This window comes from Bombina bombina, chromosome 7 (genome assembly GCF_027579735.1).
Source record: "Bombina bombina isolate aBomBom1 chromosome 7, aBomBom1.pri, whole genome shotgun sequence".
Lineage (NCBI taxonomy): Eukaryota > Metazoa > Chordata > Amphibia > Anura > Bombinatoridae > Bombina > Bombina bombina.
The window spans coordinates 418,044,882-418,067,675 of NC_069505.1; the positions used below are offsets into that span (position 1 = coordinate 418,044,882).

General features: G+C 41.4%; 1 protein-coding gene across 1 annotated transcript in view; it reads right to left on the reverse strand.

Moving 5' to 3' along the window:
- The window catches only part of BAIAP2L2 (BAR/IMD domain containing adaptor protein 2 like 2), a 46,009-nt gene that overhangs the window by 15,901 nt on the left and 7,314 nt on the right, over nt 1-22,794 (reverse strand). Inside the window, exons 7-8 of the mRNA XM_053721248.1 lie at nt 8,049-8,105; nt 7,603-7,777 (exon numbers count right to left, since the gene is read on the reverse strand). Of these exons, the coding sequence (XP_053577223.1) occupies nt 7,603-7,777; nt 8,049-8,105 (232 nt within the window). The remainder of the gene's footprint in view (nt 1-7,602; nt 7,778-8,048; nt 8,106-22,794) is intronic.

Below are 22,794 nucleotides of genomic sequence, written 5' to 3' on the forward strand. Positions count from 1 at the left end.
ACAAACACATATACAAACATACTACATGTGAACACACACATATACATAAATACATACTACATGTGAACACACATATACATACATACTACATGTGAACAAACACATATACATACTACATGTGAACACACACATATACATACATACATACTACATGTGAACACACACATATACATACATACTACATGTGAACAAGCACATATACATACATACTACATGTGAACAAGCACATATACATACATACTAAATGTGAACAAACACATATACATACATACTACATGTGAACAAACACATATACATACATACTACATGTGAACAAACACATATACATACATACTAAATGTGAACACACACATATACATACATACATGTGAACAAACACATATACATACATACTACATGTGAACAAGCACATATACATACATACTACATGTGAACAAACACATACATACATACTACATGTGAACAAACACATATAAATACATACTACATGTGAACACACACATATACATACATACTACATGTGAACAAACACATACATACATACTAAATGTGAACACACACATACACATACATACTACATGTGAACAAACACATATACATACATATTACATGTGAACAAACACATATACATACATACTAAATTTGAACACACACATATACATACATACTACATGTGAACAAGCACCTATACATACATACTACATGTGAACAAACACATATACATACATACTACATGTGAACAAACACATATACATACATACTACATGTGAACAAACACATACATGCATACTACATGTGAACAAACACATATACATACATACTACATGTGAACAAACACATATACATACATACTACATGTGAACACACACATATACATACTACATGTGAACAAACATATACATACATACTACATGTGAACAAGCACATATACATACATACTAAATGTGAACAAACACATATACATACATACTACATGTGAACAAACACATATACATACATACTAAATGTGAACACACACATATACATACATACATGTGAACAAACACATATACATACTACATGTGAACAAGCACATATACATACATACTACATGTGAACAAACACATACATACATACTACATGTGAACAAACACATATAAATACATACTACATGTGAACATACACGTATACATACATACTACATGTGAACAAACACATACATACATACTAAATGTGAACACACACATACACATACATACTACATGTGAACAAACACATATACATACATACTACATGTGAACAAACACATATACATACATACTAAATTTGAACACACACATATACATACATACTACATGTGAACAAGCACCTATACATACATACTACATGTGAACAAACACATATACATACATACTACATGTGAACAAACACATATACATACATACTACATGTGAACAAACACATACCTGCATACTACATGTGAACAAACACATATACATACATACTACATGTGAACAAACACATATACATACATACTACATGTGAACACACACATATACATACATACTACATGTGAACAAACACATACATACATACTAAATGTGAACACACACATAAACATACATACTACATGTGAACAAACACATATACATACATACTACATGTGAACACACATATACATACATACTGCATGTGAACACACGTATACATACTACATGTGAACAAACACATATACATACATACTACATGTTTACAAACACATACATACTAAATGTGAACACACACATATACATACATACTACATGTGAACAAGCACATATACATACATACTACATGTGAACGAACACATATACATACATACTAAATGTGAACACACACATATACATACATACTACATGTGAACAAACACATATACATACATACTACATGTGAACACACACATATACATACATACTACATGTGAACACACACATATACATACATACTACATGTGAACAAACACATATACATACATACTACATGTGAACACACACATATACATACATACTACATGTGAACAAACACATATACATACATACTAAATGTGAACACACACATATACATACATACTACATGTGAACAAGCACATATACAAACATACTACATGTGAACAAACACATATACATACATACTACATGTGAACAAACACATATACATACATACTAAATGTGAACACACACATATACATACATACTACATGTGAACAAACACATATACATACATACTACATGTGAACAAACACATATACATACATACATACTACATGTGAACAAACACATATACATACATACTAAATGTGAACACACACATATACATACATACTACATGTGAACAAGCACATATACATACATACTACATGTGAACAAACACATATACATACATACTACATGTGAACAAACACATATACATACATACTAAATGTGAACACACACATATACATACATACTACATGTGAACAAACACATATACATACATACTACATGTGAACAAACACATATACATACATACTACATGTGAACAAACACATATACATACATACTACATGTGAACAAACACATATACATACATACTACATGTGAACAAACACATATACATACATACTACATGTGAACAAACACATATACATACATACTACATGTGAACACACACATATACATACATACTACATGTGAACAAACACATATACATACATACTACATGTGAACAAACACATATACATACATACTACATGTGAACACACACATATACATACATACTACATGTGAACAAACACATATACATACATACTACATGTGAACAAACACATATACATACATACTACATGTGAACACACACATATACATACATACTACATGTGAACAAACACATATACATACATACTACATGTGAACAAACACATATACATACATAAATATAACATACAGACTAAAAGCATAAAATTAAGATCTTGTCACAACATTTAGACAAATGGCGATAAACTCTTCACTTTTAGGTTTTTAGCCTAGCTGTGTGCATCCGAGTGAGTGCTGCCTACTATGTGTGTTTGATATTTTTATATCAAGCTGGTCTGGGGTTAACTACTAGAGTCACTAATTTCACTGATATGCTTACCCACTCCATTTGTTTTTTTATACATATATGTTACAGTTAAAGTGAGAAATATACATTAGAATATTCGTGGCAAAAAAAATCAAGTGAATGCCAGTTCCAGTGCATTGCTCCTATATTGACAACAATCCTTACAGTTAGCTATTGTGACACAAGGTGGCGATATTGTTTGTCCTAAAGCACTTGGATATAATGCATTCAGGTGCATTTAACTTACAGATGTCACGTTCCTTACTGTATTTTTATCTCTCTCCCTTAATTTAGAATGACACACACCATGGTCATTTCATTTTGGTTTATCTAACTATTGGCTAGCAGCTACTGGTTGCCATGACAATGGCACCTTTCAAAATCATCCCAGGTTTGGCCTTTTTTTGTTCAGTGTGAAAAGTAAATATTTAATACACACCTGTATATATTATATGGCATACTAACAGATTTGTGTATATTTTTTGTTGGGAAGTGAATTGGACAGTTAAATACAAATCTAGAGATCATTTGAGAACATATTTGGTGTGAAAGTGAAACAAGTTTATCCTGACAGCTGCGCACCGGAAAGAGGATACGGCTGGCAATGTTACAGGAAGGGGGGGGGGGGGGGGGCTGCAGGAAAACAAGGAACTACACACAACTGTTCCCTTTTATCAAGTGAAACCCAAATGTTGACTCTAGTTTTTCCTCTCTCCGTATAAAGACAAACGCGTTTCTTTGAAGAATTACAAATTCTCTTGTTGGGGTGAAAATAGAGAGGCATAAATAGGTAAATATGGTTGGGAAAGGTATTCATTTGATTTGTTTATGAGTTCACACTATAAATGGTTAAGTGGTTTCCTAGAATCAACTCCAAGGAGATAATGTTCAGTACGGAAATATAAATGATCCAACGGGACTTGAGAGTGATGAAGATTTGTGTCATCAAGAATTTAAAATGGTTTGAATTTGTGCCACCTGAAAGGATAATATGTGATACCGGTGTCAGCTGTGCTTGAGAAGGTGCCACTGCTAATTATATAATACTCAATAAGTGAAGATTTGAATGAGAACCAGAAGGTAGATGTGTAGATTGTTATTTTTATTAACACATCATCTTAATTGTTTTTATTTATTTTTTTTACCACTGTGATGTCTGAAATATTGTCATGTTCTCTGATCAAAGCTACCAAAGACTCAACTCTAGAGGGATGTTCCTCAAACTAGAGTGTGATGAGGAACATCCTTGCCTTGTGCTGTTAAGATTTGGAAAGCATCAGCGATAAAGCCACCAGGTGTAATTCTCACTCTTATTAGTAAAAACCACTAGATCTGAAAGAAAATTCCCTTTATTGTTAGTGCCAGTTTAACTTGTCAGAAGCCCTCTAGGGGTCTAAGCTTCTTGCATCTCCTTCTGATATTGTCTGAGCCTAATATACACAACCTGCTCTGGGTGTACAAGATACAGAGGACCAGCTGATCTTCTAACTCTTGTTTCTGAATCTCAAGACAGCCATTCACTAGGAAATAAATACGTGAACCAAGTTATGGGAAATTGTATTATCATACAGGGAGCCCATTACTGTTTTGTATCTTGGTAGGACTGCAGACATGATCATGATCACCAGATAATTTAGATCATCTGTTGGCTCATCAGAGAATTGGGTCACCTCTTAGAAGGAGGTTTTGCTCGTTGAACTTCAAGGCAGTCAGCTGTCTTATGATCATAATAAAGATTTACATTATACTAAATGTGTCAATGATCTCTTTTGGGTTGTTAATGAAACCTGATAAAGAATGCAAAATTAAAGGTTCTGTTGTCTTACGTAAAATGTGTTGCCATCATGATATCCTAAGGAAGTGAAGATTCAAGTCAAGTGGTTGTATGACATTTTAGTAACTGGATGACATCCTAAAAATCAAATGAGACATTTGCGTGGCCCAAACACAACCTCAGATAAATAAGCCACTAACAAAATGCTTGTAAATAACCTGGGCCATTGTTGAAGATACCTACGTAGAAGATGTCATGGTAAAATAGGAGCTCTTCCTTCAGTTCCGTAAAGAAATATGGTGGATATAATACAGATTTATATGTAACCAAACGTTCCGCATTATTGCCTAGTTGTAGATCTGCTTGTTAGCGCCAGACTATTGTTATTTTGTGTAACGGATTATGCTTTGTTTGTTCATTTGTATATTAACCTCAATAAAAAAAATATACAGGTTTATCCACCACTAACCTAGTTATGTTGGAATTTGTATAACTTTCACTGGGCACTATGGGTTTTATTATAGTTCAAAATGTTAGAAAAGAACAATAGATAGAGGCGCCAATGGTTCAGATCAATGGTGGATCTTAGAAAATTCTGACAAGAGACGAACACAGGGTACTCACTTGTATAAAAGGCAATCAGTTATGCCTATAGAGACAGGCTGGATTTCTACAGCAGTCCAGCTAGCTGATCCAGGATAACTCCAGAATGCAGGGGATCATCAAACCCAATATATATACCAACAGGGTATAAGAGCAGGATACTGTGGTCAGGGATACTTGCCCTGATAGTAGCGTAGCACCAAGCTATATACGACACATGGAGTTGGTAATATTAAAAACAAATTTATTATAAAAAGTTATAAAATACACAACTCATGTTTGTGCCAATAAAAGCTTGGACAAACAGAGAAACAATACGACGCGTTTCTCAGTAAAACTGTTTCATCAGGCCCCAAGACTTGGAAAGGTTAGACGATTATCTTTCCAACGGTGGGTCTTGGGGTCTGTAGCTGCTTAGATGCCTGAGATACAAGCATCTAAGCAGCATGCCCCATTTCCCTATACTGTCTATTGTGAATTTTAAATAAAGTTGCGCTGTGACATCATCGCGTAATTACGCGTGACGTCACCGCGTAAAACATGAAGCCCTGGTGATGCCTGTCACTATGAAAAATCCAAAGGATATGGCAGCAATAAGTGGTTTCTCAATGGTCTTTATTAAAGCACAACAAACAAAGTAGCAGCTGCTACTTTGTTTGTTGTGCTTTAATAAAGACCCTTTGAGAAACCATTTATTGCTGCCATATCCTTTGGATTTTTCATTATATGGTAGGGTCTGGTGGTACCCCTATGTGGCGTGCAAGTGGTGCAGGTGCTGACTGATACTTTTTGAATTTGATGCCTGCCACTATGCAGGCTCGATCACCGGGGTAGGAGCGGGTGGGAGCCCCCAGCTCTCCCTCAAGGTGGGAGAGTGCTAGTGATGGCTCTGAGCCGTCGTTAGCACCTGACTGAGACAATTTGCGATGGCTCAGAACGTCATTAGCACCTGACTGAGACAATTTGCGATGGCTCCGAACCGTTGTTAGCACTCAAGGAGAAGTCAAGTCCTACACTGATAAGTTAAAGGGACAGTGCACACCTTGTAATTACAAGAGACTTCTGTTGTGTTGCTATAGAGTAAAATATCAGCCAAGTCAAGGTCTTTAAAACAAATGAACATCCTTTTTAGTCAAACTCCGACCACCATTTGCCTTATTTGGGCATTAGTCAGCAGACAACAATGCCAGTCACTGTCATAAAGTGCATTGTTTTGCAGTTGTTATCTGATACATCCAATGAGGGACTTGTGTGCATTGGTGTACTCACTCATATCTGTTCCCTCTACTTGTATGTAACAGAGTTAGCCTTGAGAAGTCAGCAAGTTCTCAAGCTCTGAGAATTAGAAATGGCTCAATTTTCAGAGCTAAATTACATGAAAAGAGGACAAAATAAATAATGAATACATTGTAAAGTTGTTTCATTACTCATAACTAAACATTTTATATAAAAAAATCTCAAGGCGCTTAATTACACTTTAATTTACTAGAAATTCATCTGATTGTTGCATGGCACTAATGAACAACATCTGCTGAGTGCTCGCTTGCAATGTTGACTACAACCCCCTTAAAGGAACATTAAACACTAAATAAATGCTAGATAAATATATATATATATATATATATATATATATATATAAAATGATGCATTAAAAAAAACACTCTGAGAATAACATGTAGATGTATTTTTAAAGTTTCATTAGCTGTTTACATAGTGACAAAATAAGTGTAAAGTTTTAGTGTCTATAAAACAATGGGAGCTGCCATGTTGTAACTTAGGTTACCTTCTCTGCTGTGGCCAATTAGGGACAGTTATAAATAGGTCACTAGAGTGTGCAGCCAATGGCTGTGTGGAATATAACAGTGTTGTGCACTTCCATTTCTAACAGGAACTGAAAAGCTCACAATTTCAGAATGGAATTACAGGAAAAGTGGACAAAATAAATAATGAAAGTATATTTTACAGTTTTGTTTTATATATATATATATATATATATATATATATACGATTAACCATTTTATATTGTCATCTCAAAGTGTGTAATGTCCCTTTAAGAAAAACGTAGTTAAAACCAAAAGAAACAAGAGCCGCTCTCAGTCTGACAGGGACACACTCTACAAGTCACGTACCTTTCCTGTGCGGCCTCCCATTGGCGGTGGTGGAGGAGGAGCTGCGCTTGCTACACTTCCCCGGTGGCTGTTTGGGTTGGAGGGTCCCTGCTCCCGGGGGGTCTGCTTGTAATCTGGTTCTGGGATGTCATCCAGGAGGTCACCAGTACTATGTGCACTGCGCAGTGCAAAGGACCTGTGGGGACAGTGAACGCGCCCAGACATTACTAGTTAATCCATACTCAGGTCAGCTACTTCTCTACATGAAATATGTAATTATATCAGACACAGAATATAGCTGAATAAATACACAACAGAGTTACTGGAAAATGAAAATATTACTTCATCATCTAGTGCTGTCTGCAATTAAATTATCAATGGATCATCTAGTAATGTCTCCAGGTCAATCTACTAGTGCTGCCTTGTCTTAAAGGTATCTTCTACATAAAAAGGGAGATCCTTGTTACCTGGAGTCTTGTTCTCTATCCAGAGATTTCACATAAGCTTCTGGGAACCATCCAGTCCTGTGGGAGAAACAGAAAAAAACATCAGATTGAGTAAATCTATTGTCCATAATTACACGTCAGAAAAGTGCTAAATACAGCTGAGATAAAACCAACCATCGTCATTCACATCATATGTAGAAAAGTGCGGCTTTATCGGTAAATACAAAATAAATGCAATTATCTGTGCCAGGCGGGGAGAGATATAGGAACATACAGAAGGGGACATTCAGATTCAGACAAATGCAAAATTTAATTTAATTTGCTGCATTCTTTACATTTGTTTTAAAAGGGAAAATGAGAGGACTCTTTAACGTAGAAACCAACAAATTATGAAACAGAAAATACATTTTCCTTCGTTCATGTGGTTAAAGGGACAGTCAAGTCCAAAAAAAACCTTTCATTATTTAAATAGGGCATGTCATTTTAAAAAACTTTCCAATTTACGTTCATCATCAATTTTGCTTTGTTCTCTTGGTATTCTTTGTTGAAAGCTAATTCTAGGAGGTTCATATGCTAATTTCTTAGACCTTGAAGACTGCCTCTAATCTGAATGCATTTTGACCACTAGAGGGCATTAGTTCATGTGTTTCATATAGATAACATTGAGCTCATGCACGTGAAGTTACCCTGGAGTGAGCACTGATTGGCTAAAATGCAAGTCTGTCAAAAGAACTGAGATAAGGGGGCAATCTGCAGAGGCTTAGATACAGAGGTAAAAAGTATATTAATATGACTGAGATAAGGGGCAGTCTGCAGAGGCTTAGATACAAGGTAATCACAGAGGTAAAAAGTATAATATAACTGTGTTGGTTATGCAAAACTGGGGAATGGGTAATAAAGGGATTATCTTTCATCTTAAACAACAAAAAGTCTGGTGTTGACTGTCCCTTTAATGTCATTGTGCTTAAGGCAGGGAAGGGTCAAATGTTGAAATTTACACTATTGAATAATGATTTAGCAATTTCAATTGATTGATTCCAGTGTCAGTCAATAAGTAACATAGTAACAAAGTGAAATAGTAACATAGTATATGAGGCTGAAAGAATCCTACCTGATTTACAATAAAGAAGCATGAATTGAACTTACATTCAACAATTAGAAAGCTAATGCATTTAACACAATTATTTGTGCCATTTGTACATTTAGCTAAGGTATTGGCATGCGCTACCTCCTTACGCAAGATGTTCCATAATTTAATTGCTCTTACAGTAAACAAAAACATTTACGTTGCTGGAAATGATATCTCCTTTGTTCTAGCCTTAAATTGTGACCTCTTGGAAGAAACTGCACTTCTGTATATGGGTTTTGAATATATTTATATATATTTATATAAAGTAATTATATTGCCTCTCAAGCGCCTTTCTTCAAGAGTAAACAGACCAAATTTGGCTAAGTATGTGAGCTTCACTTTTGTTCTTGCCCAATCCGGACTCTATTAACCCCTTAACGACACACGTTGTACAAGGTACATCATACACAAGCTGGTCATTAAAGACCAACAACGTACACTGTACGTCGTTAGGGGTTTAAAGCAACTGGAAGCAATTCTGATCGCTTTCAAGGTATTGCTGTGATGCCTCGATATTGAGGCATCACTGCAATACCTTTTTTGGCACACCGATGCAGAGAGGGCCATTTTGTGGCCCTCTCTGCATCGGCCAGCAATGGTGTCGATCGTTGGTGGGTGGGAGCAGCAGCAGGGAGGTGAGTGGGCGGCCCATCACTGGACTAGTTCCGGGCCACTGTTTTTTCGGGAAAGTGGGCGAGAGTGTGCGAGGGGGGGGGCGGGAGCGCACGCAACCGATTGATAATTGCTGAATCTATGCAGGAGGGAGAGGGGAAATATTGTTTGGAAAGGGGATCTGGGAGGGGGAGTGGGGTAGGATATTGGGGGGGGGCAGCTACACTACGGAAAAATGGGGTAAAATAATAATAAAAGCAAATAGGAAGAGGAGGGAGAGAGTTGTTTGGGAGGGATCGTGGAGGTTGGGGGGTTAGGGGCGGAACCTTCACTGCAGAAACTATGTATTTATTTTTAAAAAATGCTTTAAAAAAAAAAAAAGGCTTTTATTTTAGTACTAGCAGACTTTCTGCCAGTACTTAAGATGGCGGTGACAATTGTGGGATGGGGGAGGGAATAGAGCTGTTTGTGAGGGGTCATGGAGGGATCAGGGGGTGGGATGTGTCAGGTGGGAGGCTGATCTCTACACTAAAGCTAAAATTAACCCTACAAGCTACCTAATTAACCCCTTCACTGCTGGGCATAATACAAGTGTGGTGCGAAGCGGCATTTAGCGGCCTTCTAATTACCAAAAAGCAACACCAAAGCCATAAATGTTTGCTATTTCTGAACAAAGGGGATTCCAGAGAAGCATTTACAACCATTTGTGCCATAATTGCACAAATTGTTTGTAAATAATTTCAGTGAGAAACCTAAAGTTTGTGAAAAAGTTAGCAATTTATTTTATTTGATTGCATTTGGTGGTGAAATGGTGGCATGAAATATACCAAAATGGGCCTAAATCAATAGTTTGGGATGTCTACTAAAAAAAAAAGAATATACATGTCAAGGGTTATTCAGGGATTCCTGACAGATATCAGTGTTACAATGTAACTAGCACTAATTTTGAAAAAAAAAAAAAAAATGTTTGGAAATAGCAAAGTGCTACTTGTACTTATTGCCCTATAACTTGCAAAAAAAGCAAAGATCATTGGGTATTTCTAAACTCAGGACAAAATTTAGAAACTATTTAGCATGGGTGTTTTTTGGTGGTTGTAGATGTTGGGGGTCAGATTTTGGGGGTCAAAGTTAGAAAAAGTTTTTTTTTTTCCATTTTTCATAATATTTTATAATTTTTTATAGTAATTTATAAGACATGATGAAAATAATGGTATCTTAAAAAGTCCATTTAATGGCGAGAAAAACGGTATATAATATGTGTGGGTACAGTTAATGAGTAAGAGGAAAATTACAGCTTAACACAAACACCGCAGAAATGTAAAAACAGCCCTGGTCCTTAAGGGTAAGAAATTGAAAAATGGCCTTGTCCTTAAGGGGTTAAGCAAAATGTGTTACTGCTGACTTGTAGCACTAGCGCTAGGTTTAAGCTCCTGTCCAGCTGCTCCTCTTCTGCCCTGAAGATGTACGCCTTAGGAAATAAGGAGTGAATGAGTTTCTGTTAGCAAAAAAATCATTTTGTGAAAGTTCTGCAGAACAGAATACTCAAGGAGAAAAATAGGACAAAACTAAATATTCTATATTTGTCATTAACGATTGTTCTAATGCAGATTTTTTTGTCTGTGCACTTGTGTAGGGGACAGTATGTATAAGCCGATGTCTCATTAATAGTATCAGAGTTGCACTTTGTAAGTTTCTCCAGTTGTCCAGTGCTGGGTGTGTACGTTATCTGCACACAGACGTCAATAAACAGATAAGACACTTTCTTCCATGCTGAGAAACATGACATTTACACAGAACGGGTTACTGTCACAAGGTGCACAGGGTATTTGTCATCTCCCTGTTGTCTAGTTGCGCATAGCTGTGCTTCATGGACGTCACTATAGCAGTGACAACCATCTTTCTGATATAAAAATATGAAATCTGCCAAATCTTATAGCACACAGAGATAAACTGACACGGGCCGTCGTTCACTTTATAAGCAGATTCCTCAACTTGTGAAGTTTAAAGGGACAATGACAGATGCAGTTACAAAATATATAATAACAGAAATTAAACAGCAAAAGAAAATGATGTCTCAAGCTTACAAGACAAATACAGTTGTTTCATGTACTATTGGTACGCAGCTGTAATCACTTATTGTGAATTTAGGGGTCACTTTTATACGGAGAATACTAATGGATACAATAGTGGGAGAACAAGCTAAAATGTCTATGACCTGGCACGTGGGATCTTGACTAAATGGCTTTTGCTGATGTGAGGATCCCAACCATCTATCTTTTAGATAGATTTGTGATGCAGAAGATTGTAGTGTGAATAATTCTTCTTTTGACTGTCTCATCAATTCAGTGCTAATCTGGTGAAACGCGTTTGGGACAGCTGCAACATTCTGCTCTATAAAATGTGTGATTGTGTATAGTCAAGGTATAATAATGTCGGCTTTGGGTGAACAATAAATTGTACTTTTTTTCTCCATCTTTGACTTAAAATGACCAGGAATGAAAATTTAGGCCTTAAACATATTGCGCCTACTTCAATCTTCCGCAGCCTTTTTGTTTAACTTAAATAGCTATAATAATCAAAAAGTGAGTTCTTTAATATTATGGCTAGTGCTATGTATTGCACTAAACTTATTTCCCCCAGATGAAAAACAGGTTTGAATATTATAGTTTATAATCTGCTCTAGTTAAGGGACCATTAGATACAGCAAACTTGTATAATCAGTAAAGGCATAATAAAAAAAAATGTGATTGCACTTACTCTATTTTTTAAATTTAAAATCAGTAGTAGATTTTTTGACATATGTCAGTTATTACTATTTTCTCTACCACTTGTATCATGTGACAGCAAGTCACAAAACGCATATACGTCTACACTACACTCTTGCACATGCTCAGTAGGAGCGGTGCCTCAGAAAGTGTGCATATAAATATAGTGCGCAAGCAAATTATTGTTGTTTAAAATTACATGCGCTATCAGAATCATTCATTTTAGTGTCCTTTTAACTAGTGGTGAAATCATTACCTGAAAGTAAGGTACAGACAGAAAGGTTCATCTGTCCCTTTACCATATAGCGCGAGACATTAAAGATGAGGCAGTGCACAAAGACACATCAGTGATATTACTGCTTTTCACAGCTGCATCGTGCAGGTTAGTGCACACAATACAGAGGAGAAGCATTTTATTCATAGTGTAAAGTTACCAATTATATACACAGGTCACAGCTGCTGCAAAAATGTAATCGTCACTCCGTGACATCTGTATTGTGCACTTCAGGGTAGAGTACATGATACAAACAGCTGGTAACGTCACCGATTTGTAAATATGTAGCGATTCTGTCATAGAGAGCACAAATACCTAAGCACCAGGATGAGAGCGTGAATACCTAACCACCAGGATGAGAGTGTGAATACCTAAGTGCCAGGATGAGAGCGTGAATACCTAAGCGCCAGGATGAGAGCGTGAATACCTAAGCGCCAGGATGAGAGCGTGAATACCTAAGCGCCAGGATGAGACGGTGAATACCTAAGCACCAGGATGAGAGCGTGAATACCTAAGCACCAGGATGAGACGGTGAATACCTAAGCACCAGGATGAGACGGTGAATACCTAAGTACAGGATGAGAGCGTGAATACCTAAGCACCAGGATGAGAGCGTGAATACCTAAGCACCAGGATGAGACGGTGAATACCTAAGCACCAGGATGAGACGGTGAATACCTAAGCACCAGGATGAGACGGTGAATTCCTAAGCACCAGGATGAGACGGTGAATTCCTAAGCACCAGGATGAGACGGTGAATTCCTAAGCACCAGGTTGAGACGGTGAATACCTAAGCACCAGGATGAGAGCGTGAATCCCTAAGCACCAGGATGAGAGCGTGAATCCCTAAGCACCAGGATGAGACGGTGAATACCTAAGCACCAGGATGAGACGGTGAATTCCTAAGCACCAGGATGAGACGGTGAATTCCTAAGCACCAGGATGAGACGGTGAATTCCTAAGCACCAGGATGAGACGGTGAATACCTAAGCACCAGGATGAGACGGTGAATTCCTAAGCACCAGGCTGAGAGCGTGAATACCTAAGAGCTAGGATGAGAGCGTGAATACCTAAGCACCAGGATGAGAGCGTGAATACCTAAACACCAGGATGAGAGCGTGAATACCTAAGCACAGGATGAGAGCGCGAATACCTAAGCACAGGATGAGAGCGTGAATACCTAAGCACCAGGATGAGAGCGCGAATACCTAAGCACCAGGATGAGAGCGCGAATACCTAAGCACCAGGATGAGAGCGTGAATACCTAAGCACCAGGATGAGAGCGTGAATACCTAAGCACCAGGATGAGAGCGTGAATACCTAAGCACCAGGATGAGAGCGTGAATACCTAAGTACAGGATGAGAGCGTGAATACCTAAGCACCAGGATGAGAGCGTGAATACCTAAGTACAGGATGAGAGCGTGAATACCTAAGTACAGGATGAGAGCGTGAATACCTAAGTACAGGATGAGAGCGTGAATACCTAAGCACCAAGATGAGAGCGTGAATACCTAAGCACCAGGATGAGAGCGCGAATACCTAAGCACCAGGATGACAGCGTGAATACCTAAGCACCAGGATGAGAGCGTGAATACCTAAGTACCAGGATGAGAGCGTGAATACCTAAGCACCAGGATGAGAGCGTGAATACCTAAGCACCAGGATGAGAGCGCGAATACCTAAGCACAGGATGAGAGCGTGAATCCCTAAGCACCAGGATGAGAGCGTGAATCCCTAAGCACCAGGATGAGACGGTGAATACCTAAGCACCAGGATGAGACGGTGAATTCCTAAGCACCAGGATGAGACGGTGAATTCCTAAGCACCAGGATGAGACGGTGAATTCCTAAGCACCAGGATGAGACGGTGAATACCTAAGCACCAGGATGAGACGGTGAATTCCTAAGCACCAGGCTGAGAGCGTGAATACCTAAGAGCTAGGATGAGAGCGTGAATACCTAAGCACCAGGATGAGAGCGTGAATACCTAAACACCAGGATGAGAGCGCGAATACCTAAGCACAGGATGAGAGCGCGAATACCTAAGCACAGGATGAGAGCGTGAATACCTAAGCACCAGGATGAGAGCGCGAATACCTAAGCACCAGGATGAGAGCGCGAATACCTAAGCACCAGGATGAGAGCGTGAATACCTAAGCACCAGGATGAGAGCGTGAATACCTAAGCACCAGGATGAGAGCGTGAATACCTAAGCACCAGGATGAGAGCGTGAATACCTAAGTACAGGATGAGAGCGTGAATACCTAAGCACCAGGATGAGAGCGTGAATACCTAAGTACAGGATGAGAGCGTGAATACCTAAGTACAGGATGAGAGCGTGAATACCTAAGTACAGGATGAGAGCGTGAATACCTAAGCACCAAGATGAGAGCGTGAATACCTAAGCACCAGGATGAGAGCGCGAATACCTAAGCACCAGGATGACAGCGTGAATACCTAAGCACCAGGATGAGAGCGTGAATACCTAAGTACCAGGATGAGAGCGTGAATACCTAAGCACCAGGATGAGAGCGTGAATACCTAAGCACCAGGATGAGAGCGCGAATACCTAAGCACAGGATGAGAGCGTGAATACCTAAGCACCAGGATGAGAGCGCGAATACCTAAGCACCAGGATGAGAGCGCGAATACCTAAGCACCAGGATGAGAGCGTGAATACCTAAGCACCAGGATGAGAGCGTGAATACCTAAGCACCAGGATGAGAGCGTGAATACCTAAGCACCAGGATGAGAGCGTGAATACATAAGTACAGGATGAGAGCGTGAATACCTAAGCACCAGGATGAGAGCGTGAATACCTAAGTACAGGATGAGAGCGTGAATACCTAAGTACAGGATGAGAGCGTGAATACCTAAGCACCAAGATGAGAGCGTGAATACCTAAGCACCAGGATGAGAGCGTGAATACCTAAGCACCAGGATGAGAGCGCGAATACCTAAGCACCAGGATGAGAGCGCGAATACCTAAGCACCAGGATGAGAGCGTGAATCCCTAAGCACCAGGATAAGAGCGTGAATCCCTAAGCACCAGGATAAGAGCGTGAATCCCTAAGCACCAGGATGAGAGCGTGAATACCTAAGCACCAGGCTGAGAGCGTGAATACCTAAGAGCTAGGATGAGAGCGTGAATACCTAAGCACCAGGATGAGAGCGTGAATACCTAAGCACCAGGATGAGAGCGTGAATACCTAAGCACCAGGATGAGAGCGTGAATACCTAAGCACCAGGATGAGAGCGTGAATACCTAAGCACCAGGATGAGAGCGTGAATACCTAAGCACCAGGATGAGAGCGTGAATACCTAAGCACCAGGATGAGAGCGTGAATACCTAAGCACCAGGCTGAGAGCGTGAATACCTAAGCACCAGGATGAGAGCGTGAATACCTAAGCACCAGGATGAGAGCGTGAATACCTAAGCACCAGGATGAGAGCGTGAATACCTAAGCACCAGGATGAGAGCGTGAATACCTAAGCACCAGGCTGAGAGCGTGAATACCTAAGCACAGGATGAGAGCGTGAATACCTAAGCACCAGGATGAGAGCGTGAATACCTAAGAGCCAGGATGAGAGCGTGAATACCTAAGCACCAGGCTGAGAGCGTGAATACCTAAGCACAGGATGAGAGCGTGAATACCTAAGAGCTAGGATGAGAGCGTGAATACCTAAGAGCTAGGATGAGAGCGTGAATCCCTAAGCACCAGGATGAGAGCGTGAATACCTAAGCACCAGGCTGAGAGCGTGAATACCTAAGAGCCAGGATGAGAGCGTGAATACCTAAGCATGCACACATGCACGCTCCTTAGCCTATCTGCGTATGCTCTAATGCCGTGCTTTCCAAACTTTTCATGTTGGTGACACACTTTTTAGACCTACATCATATTGCGACACAGTAATTCAGTTGTACCAGCAAACAGGAGGTTAAACTAACTTGTTTTAAGAGATACGGACACATACATAAATAATGTAATATTAAAATGGATTTACAAGTAACAATATGTATGTGCAAGAATTAAAAAACATAAATTATGCTTACCTGATAATTTCATTTCCATCGAGGAGAGTCCACGGCTTCATTCATTACTATTGGGAATTAAGAACCTGGCCACCAGGAGGAGGCAAAGACACCCAGCCAAAGGCTTAAATACCTCCCCCACTTCCCTCATCCCCCAGTTATTCTGTCGAGGGAACCAGAAACAGTAGGAGAAATATCAGGGTAAAAAAGGTGCCAGAAGATGAATAAATTTAGGGCCGCCCAACGGAGAAACGGGCGGGAGCCATGAACTCTCCTCCCCTCGATGGAAATTAAATTATCAGGTAAGCATAATTTAAATTTTCCATCTAAAGGGGAGGAGAGTCCACGGCTTCATTCATTACTATTGGGAACATATACCCAAGCTCTAAAGGACACTGAATGAAACCGGGAGGGAAAAGGCGGACCCTAATCTGAGGGCACCACAGCCTGTAAAACCTCTCCCACAGCTTCTGCAGAAGCAAAAACGTCAAATTTGTAAAAGTGTATAAGGAGGACCAGGTATCCATCTTACAAATTTGCTCCATAGAGGCCTCATTCTTGAAGACCCAAGAATAAGCTACAGCACTAGTCGAATGAGCCGTGATCCTCTGAGGAGGCTTATATCCCGCTGACTCATAAGCCAGGCGAATCAAGCTCCTCAACCAAAAGTACAAAGAAGTAGCAGAGGCCCTTTGCCCCTTGCGCTTACCAGAATACACCACAAAAAGAGATGTAGACTGTCTGAAATCCTTTGTAGCCTGAAGATAGAATTTCAAGGCACGAACCACATCCAGGTTATGAAGTAGCCTCTCCTTTGAAGAAGAAGGGTTAGGACACAAAGAAGGAACAACTATTTCCTTATTGATGTTACGGTTAGACACCACCTTGGGGAGAAACCCCAACACAGTGCGAAGTACAGCGTTATCCATATGAAACACCAGATAAGGAGGATCAGATACTCTGCGTGCCGATGCAATAGCCAACAGAAAGAGAACCTTCCCAGACAGAATCTTAATGTCTATGGAATGCATAGGTTCAAACGGAACCCTCTGTAAAAGACAGGCCTGATTCTAGACAGAGCCTGAACAAAAGATTGAATGTCAGGGAGCTCAGCGAGTCTCCTATGCAACAAAACTGATAATGCCAAAGTCTGACCCTTTAAGGAACTAGCGGCAAGACCCTTCTCCAATCCATCTTGGAGAAAGGACAGAATCCTGGATACCTCCTTATGCCAAGGATATCCATGCTTCTCACACCAGGACAAGTAAGTCCTCCACACCTTATGGTAGATGCGACGAGTGACTGGCTTCCTTGCCTGAATTAGCGTATCAATCACACTTTCTGAAAAGCCTCTCTTGGCTAAGACTAGGTGTTCAATCTCCACGCAGTCAGCCTCAGAGAATCTAGATTTCGATGTTGAAAGGGGTCGGGTCCTGTGGCAGCAGATCCCTGCGACAGGGTAAACTCAATGGCGGAGAGGATGACATCCCCACCAGATCCGCAAATCATGTCCTCCGTGGCCGGGGCCCGCTCCTGTTTGATGCATGCCACTACGCGAGGTAGAAGTGGTAACGGTGGAAAAATGTAAGCTAGGCTGAATCCCCAAGGAACCACTAAGCCATCTTTCAGCTCCGCCTGGGGATCCCTGGACTTTGATCGGTATAAAGGCAGCTTGCAATTGAGTCTGGATGCCATGAGATCTATCTCCGGTGCTCCCCATCTGTGACAAATCTCCGCAAGCACTTCTGGGTGAAGAGACCATTCCCCCAGATGGAAGGATTGTCTGCTGAGAAAGTCCGCTTCCCAGTTGTCCACACCTGGAATGTGAATCGCTGAGAGTGAGCAGTCGTGGGACCACTCCAGAGTCCGAGACACCTCCCTCATCGCGAGGAAGCTCCTCGTACCTCCCTGATGGTTGATGTAAGCCACCGAGGTAATGTTGTCGGTCTGGAATCTGATGCAACTGACCGACTCCAGAGAAGGCCATGCCTTCAGAGCATTGTAAATCGCTCGTAGTTCTAGGATGTTGATCGGAAGGAGAGAATCCTCCCTGGACCACTTTCCTTGTGCCATCCTGGCACCCCAAACAGCTCCCTATCCTGTCAGACTGGTCTCCGTGGTCACAATCTCCCAGGATGGTCGCAAGGAGGATGTCCCCATGGACAGTTGCTCCGGACGGATCCACCAAGAGAGGGAGTTCTGAGTATGAGCATCCATGGATATCAGCTGTGATAGATCTGAATGATCGCCGTTCCACTGTCTCAACATGCACAATTGAAGAGGTCTGAGATGGAACCTGGCGAATGGGATGACATCTATGCTTGTGGAGGACTGAAGGGCAAGACAGGTGGACGCAAGCTTCCTGCGCCGCTGATCTGTGAGAAATATCTTCATGGACATAAAGTCTATTATCGTGCCCAGGAACTCCACCCTGTTGCTGGGAACCAGGGAACTGTTTCCTGAGTTGATCTTCCAACCAGAGTAGAAGAAGAAGAGTAGAAGAAGAAGAGTCCTCGAATGATCCTCTGCAAGGCTGAGCGACGGCGCCTGAACTAGTATGTCGTCCAGGTAAGGCGCCACCGCAATGCCCCTGGATCTAGCCACTGCAAGCAGCGCCTCCAGAACCTTCGCGAAGACTCTCGGGGCTGTCGGCAGACTAAAAGAAAGGGCCACAAATTAAGTGTTGGTCCAGAAATGCAAATCTTAGGAACCTGAAGTGGTCCCTGTGGATTGGCACATGAAGGTAGGCGTCCTTCAAGTCTATAGTAGTCATGAACTGTCCCTCTTGAACTAGGGGCAGAATAGATCTGATCATTTCCATTTTGAACGATGGAACACTCAGAAACTTGTTTAAACACTTTAGGTCCAGAATCGGGCGGAACGTGCCCTCCTTCTTTGGAACCACAAAAAAGTTGGAATAGTACCCTAGACCCCTTTCTGCTAGGGGTATTGGTACGATAACCCCCGAGAGAGGCGAGATCCCTCACACACTCTAGAATGGCGTCTCTCTTCTCTGGTCTTGAAGACAGGTTTGACAGGAGGAATCTGCCGTCGGGCGGATGGGATCTTAACCCTATCCTGTAACCCTGGGAGACCACCTCTAGAACCCAAGGTTCCTGAACGTCCTGCAACCATGCGTCTGAAAATAGAGATAATCTGCCCCATATGTGATCCGAGTGACCGATAGGGGGCCGCCCCTTCATGCTCTGCTCTGGGCTTCTTGCTCTGCTTAGACTTGTTCCAAGATTGAGCCGGCTTCCAAGATCCCTTGGACTGGTCCGCTTTTGCAGCGGGTTGCTGGCGCTGGGCCTTATCTGCACGAAAGGGCCGAAAAGTAGATTGTTTAGCCTTCTTATCCTGTGGTAGGAAAGCTCCCTTGCCTCCCGTAACTGTGGATATAATTGAATCCAATCCTGGACCGAACAGGATCTTTCCTTGAAAAGGCAGAGACAATAGCCTCGCTTTAGAGGTCATGTCCGCAGACCAAGATTTTAGCCACAGAGCCCTGCACACTAAAACAGAAAAACCTGACACCTTAGCATTCAGGCGAATAATTTGCATATAGGCATCACAGATGAAAGAACTGGTGTTCTTCAGCGCCTTAATCTTCTCCTGTATTGCGTCGATGGATGTCTCCCCCTCGACCATTTCACATAGGGATTCACACCAATATGTCGCAGCTCCAGCGACCGCCGCAACGGCCGCTACTGGCTGAAAAACAAACCCTGTGTGCTGAAACATCTTTCTCAACATGTTTTCCTGCTTTTTATCCATGGGCTCTTTAAACAACGAACTATCCTCAAGGGGAATAGTCGTCTGCTTCGCGAGCGCAGAGATAGCCACATCCACCTTAGGGATGGTCCCCCACAGCTCAAGCTGAGAGTCCGGAATGGGGAACAGTTTTTTAAAAGGAGAAGGGGAAAAGGAAGAACCTAATTGCTTCCATTCGTTCTTAATAATATTAGCCATCTTTCCGGGAACGACTGAGGTACAACCCTGTCCTCGTATACCTTGTCCAGCTTAGGAATTGCAGGTTCCTCCAGTATCTTAGGTTCTGGAACCTCCAGAGTAGCAAGCACCTGCCGAAGCAGAAAGCACAAATTCTCCATCCTAAACCTATAACCAGGCTCCTCCGCCACCAGAGGTTTAGATGACACGGACTCCGACCCAGAGGGGGCCTCCTCCGAAAACTCGAAGTGGGCCTCGTCATCGTATAGAGCTTCTGGATCTTCCATCGGCGAGGACAAACCCTGGGCCGGGCCGCTATGATAAACCCTACGCTTGCGCTTAGCAGAACGTGGTAAGGCATGGGTCACTTTCGAAACCGTCGATTCCAGTTGGTCCACAAAGTCTGACGGCCAACGAATCTCTCCCGAAGGAGTAACGGTTGGACCCCGGGGCACTGCATGTGCAATCGGAGATGAATGTAGGGAACGCACCTCCCGGGACGAAGAACCCTCAGAGGTGGATGGCTCAGTAATACTAGACATCGGCTTACATTTAGATGATGTAACTTTATCAAGGCATGTGGAACATAGTTGAGCAGGCTGATCTACCATAACCTCCTCACAATAAACAAAGAAATTAGACTTTATAAAGGAAGAAGAGCCTTCCAACACGTCAGGGTCCTCCATCGCTTGCAAGCTTGTTTAGACTAACTTTATTTATTAAAAAGGCACCTTTATACCACCAATGGCCGGGGCACTCACCACCTCCTAGGACCCGGACTACAGAAACCGCTACGTCTTCTGCGCCACAGATCAACAGGAAGGATAGATAGCCACACCCAGTCACATGGAATGCCTGGCAGGACCGCCACTGCACTAGGGAAAAACACGCCAAAAAAATGGCCTCGCAAGTTTCCGCAAGTAACCTGAAAGTTGCCAGAGCCTCATCTCGCACATAACGCAGCAATGAACAATAAACAATATCATGTATAAACCCCCCCCCCTGTTCAATAATCCCCCTTCCAGGAATATTAACCCTTGATTCTGTAAAGATAAAAAGGTGCCACAATGTGACCCTGTCTTCTATGTTATCATTATTAATAAAAAATGAAGCGATCTTACCAGAATCTATGCCATGGAACAGGAACATGGCCCTTCAAGTGTGACAGTTTAGTGTAGCCTCGCTCCTGACATGGACTTGAGTGAAGAAAGCAGGCAGTGAAACTCGTCAATGCTGATTGCTTATGGAGCTGTTAATATGAGTCAGGATGGTTTCGCAGAAAGACTCTCCCTGCATCTCCGGACTAACTTTCATTCAGGCTCTCACTGAGAGGCTGACAGGACTACTTAAAACTCCAGTCCCATTCCGAAGAGTACTACCCTCCATAAGAGAATATTTCGAATATTCAGCACTTCTCTGACATCCTCCGGTGACTAAAGGCAAAGAATGACTGTGGGATGAGGGGAGTGGGAGGAGTATTTAAGCCTTTGGCTGGGGTGTCTTTGCCTCCTCCTGGTGGCCAGGTTCTTAATTCCCAATAGTAATGAATGAAGCTGTGGACTCTCCTCCCCTTTAGATGGAAAAAAGTTTAACATCACCAATAGCTACCTACTATTTTAATAGGATGTATGAGGTTGATGGGATGAACACAGTTTCTGAATATTTAGTGGAAAATTAGATAAAGACACTCGCATTTCATCATCAAGCATTTTTAAGCTTCCACTTCCTATCCATATATCAATAGCAGGAGCAGCAATGCACTACTGGGAGCTAGCTGCAAAAAGACAAACAAAAAAGCACTGACTTCAGCTCAGCGTTTAAACTGCCGCCCTCTGCGAGTCAGACTGACTACTGCCCGCGCTGCAAACGCACTGCTGTCCCACTCACTGACTACATATGCAGTCACGAGCCGATTGAGGAGACTACACGTGCAGTCAGAAGCCAATGTGCCGCCAATGGGAGTAGTTTCAGTTCCCGCTGAGCTGCGCCAATAGGTTAAGATGATC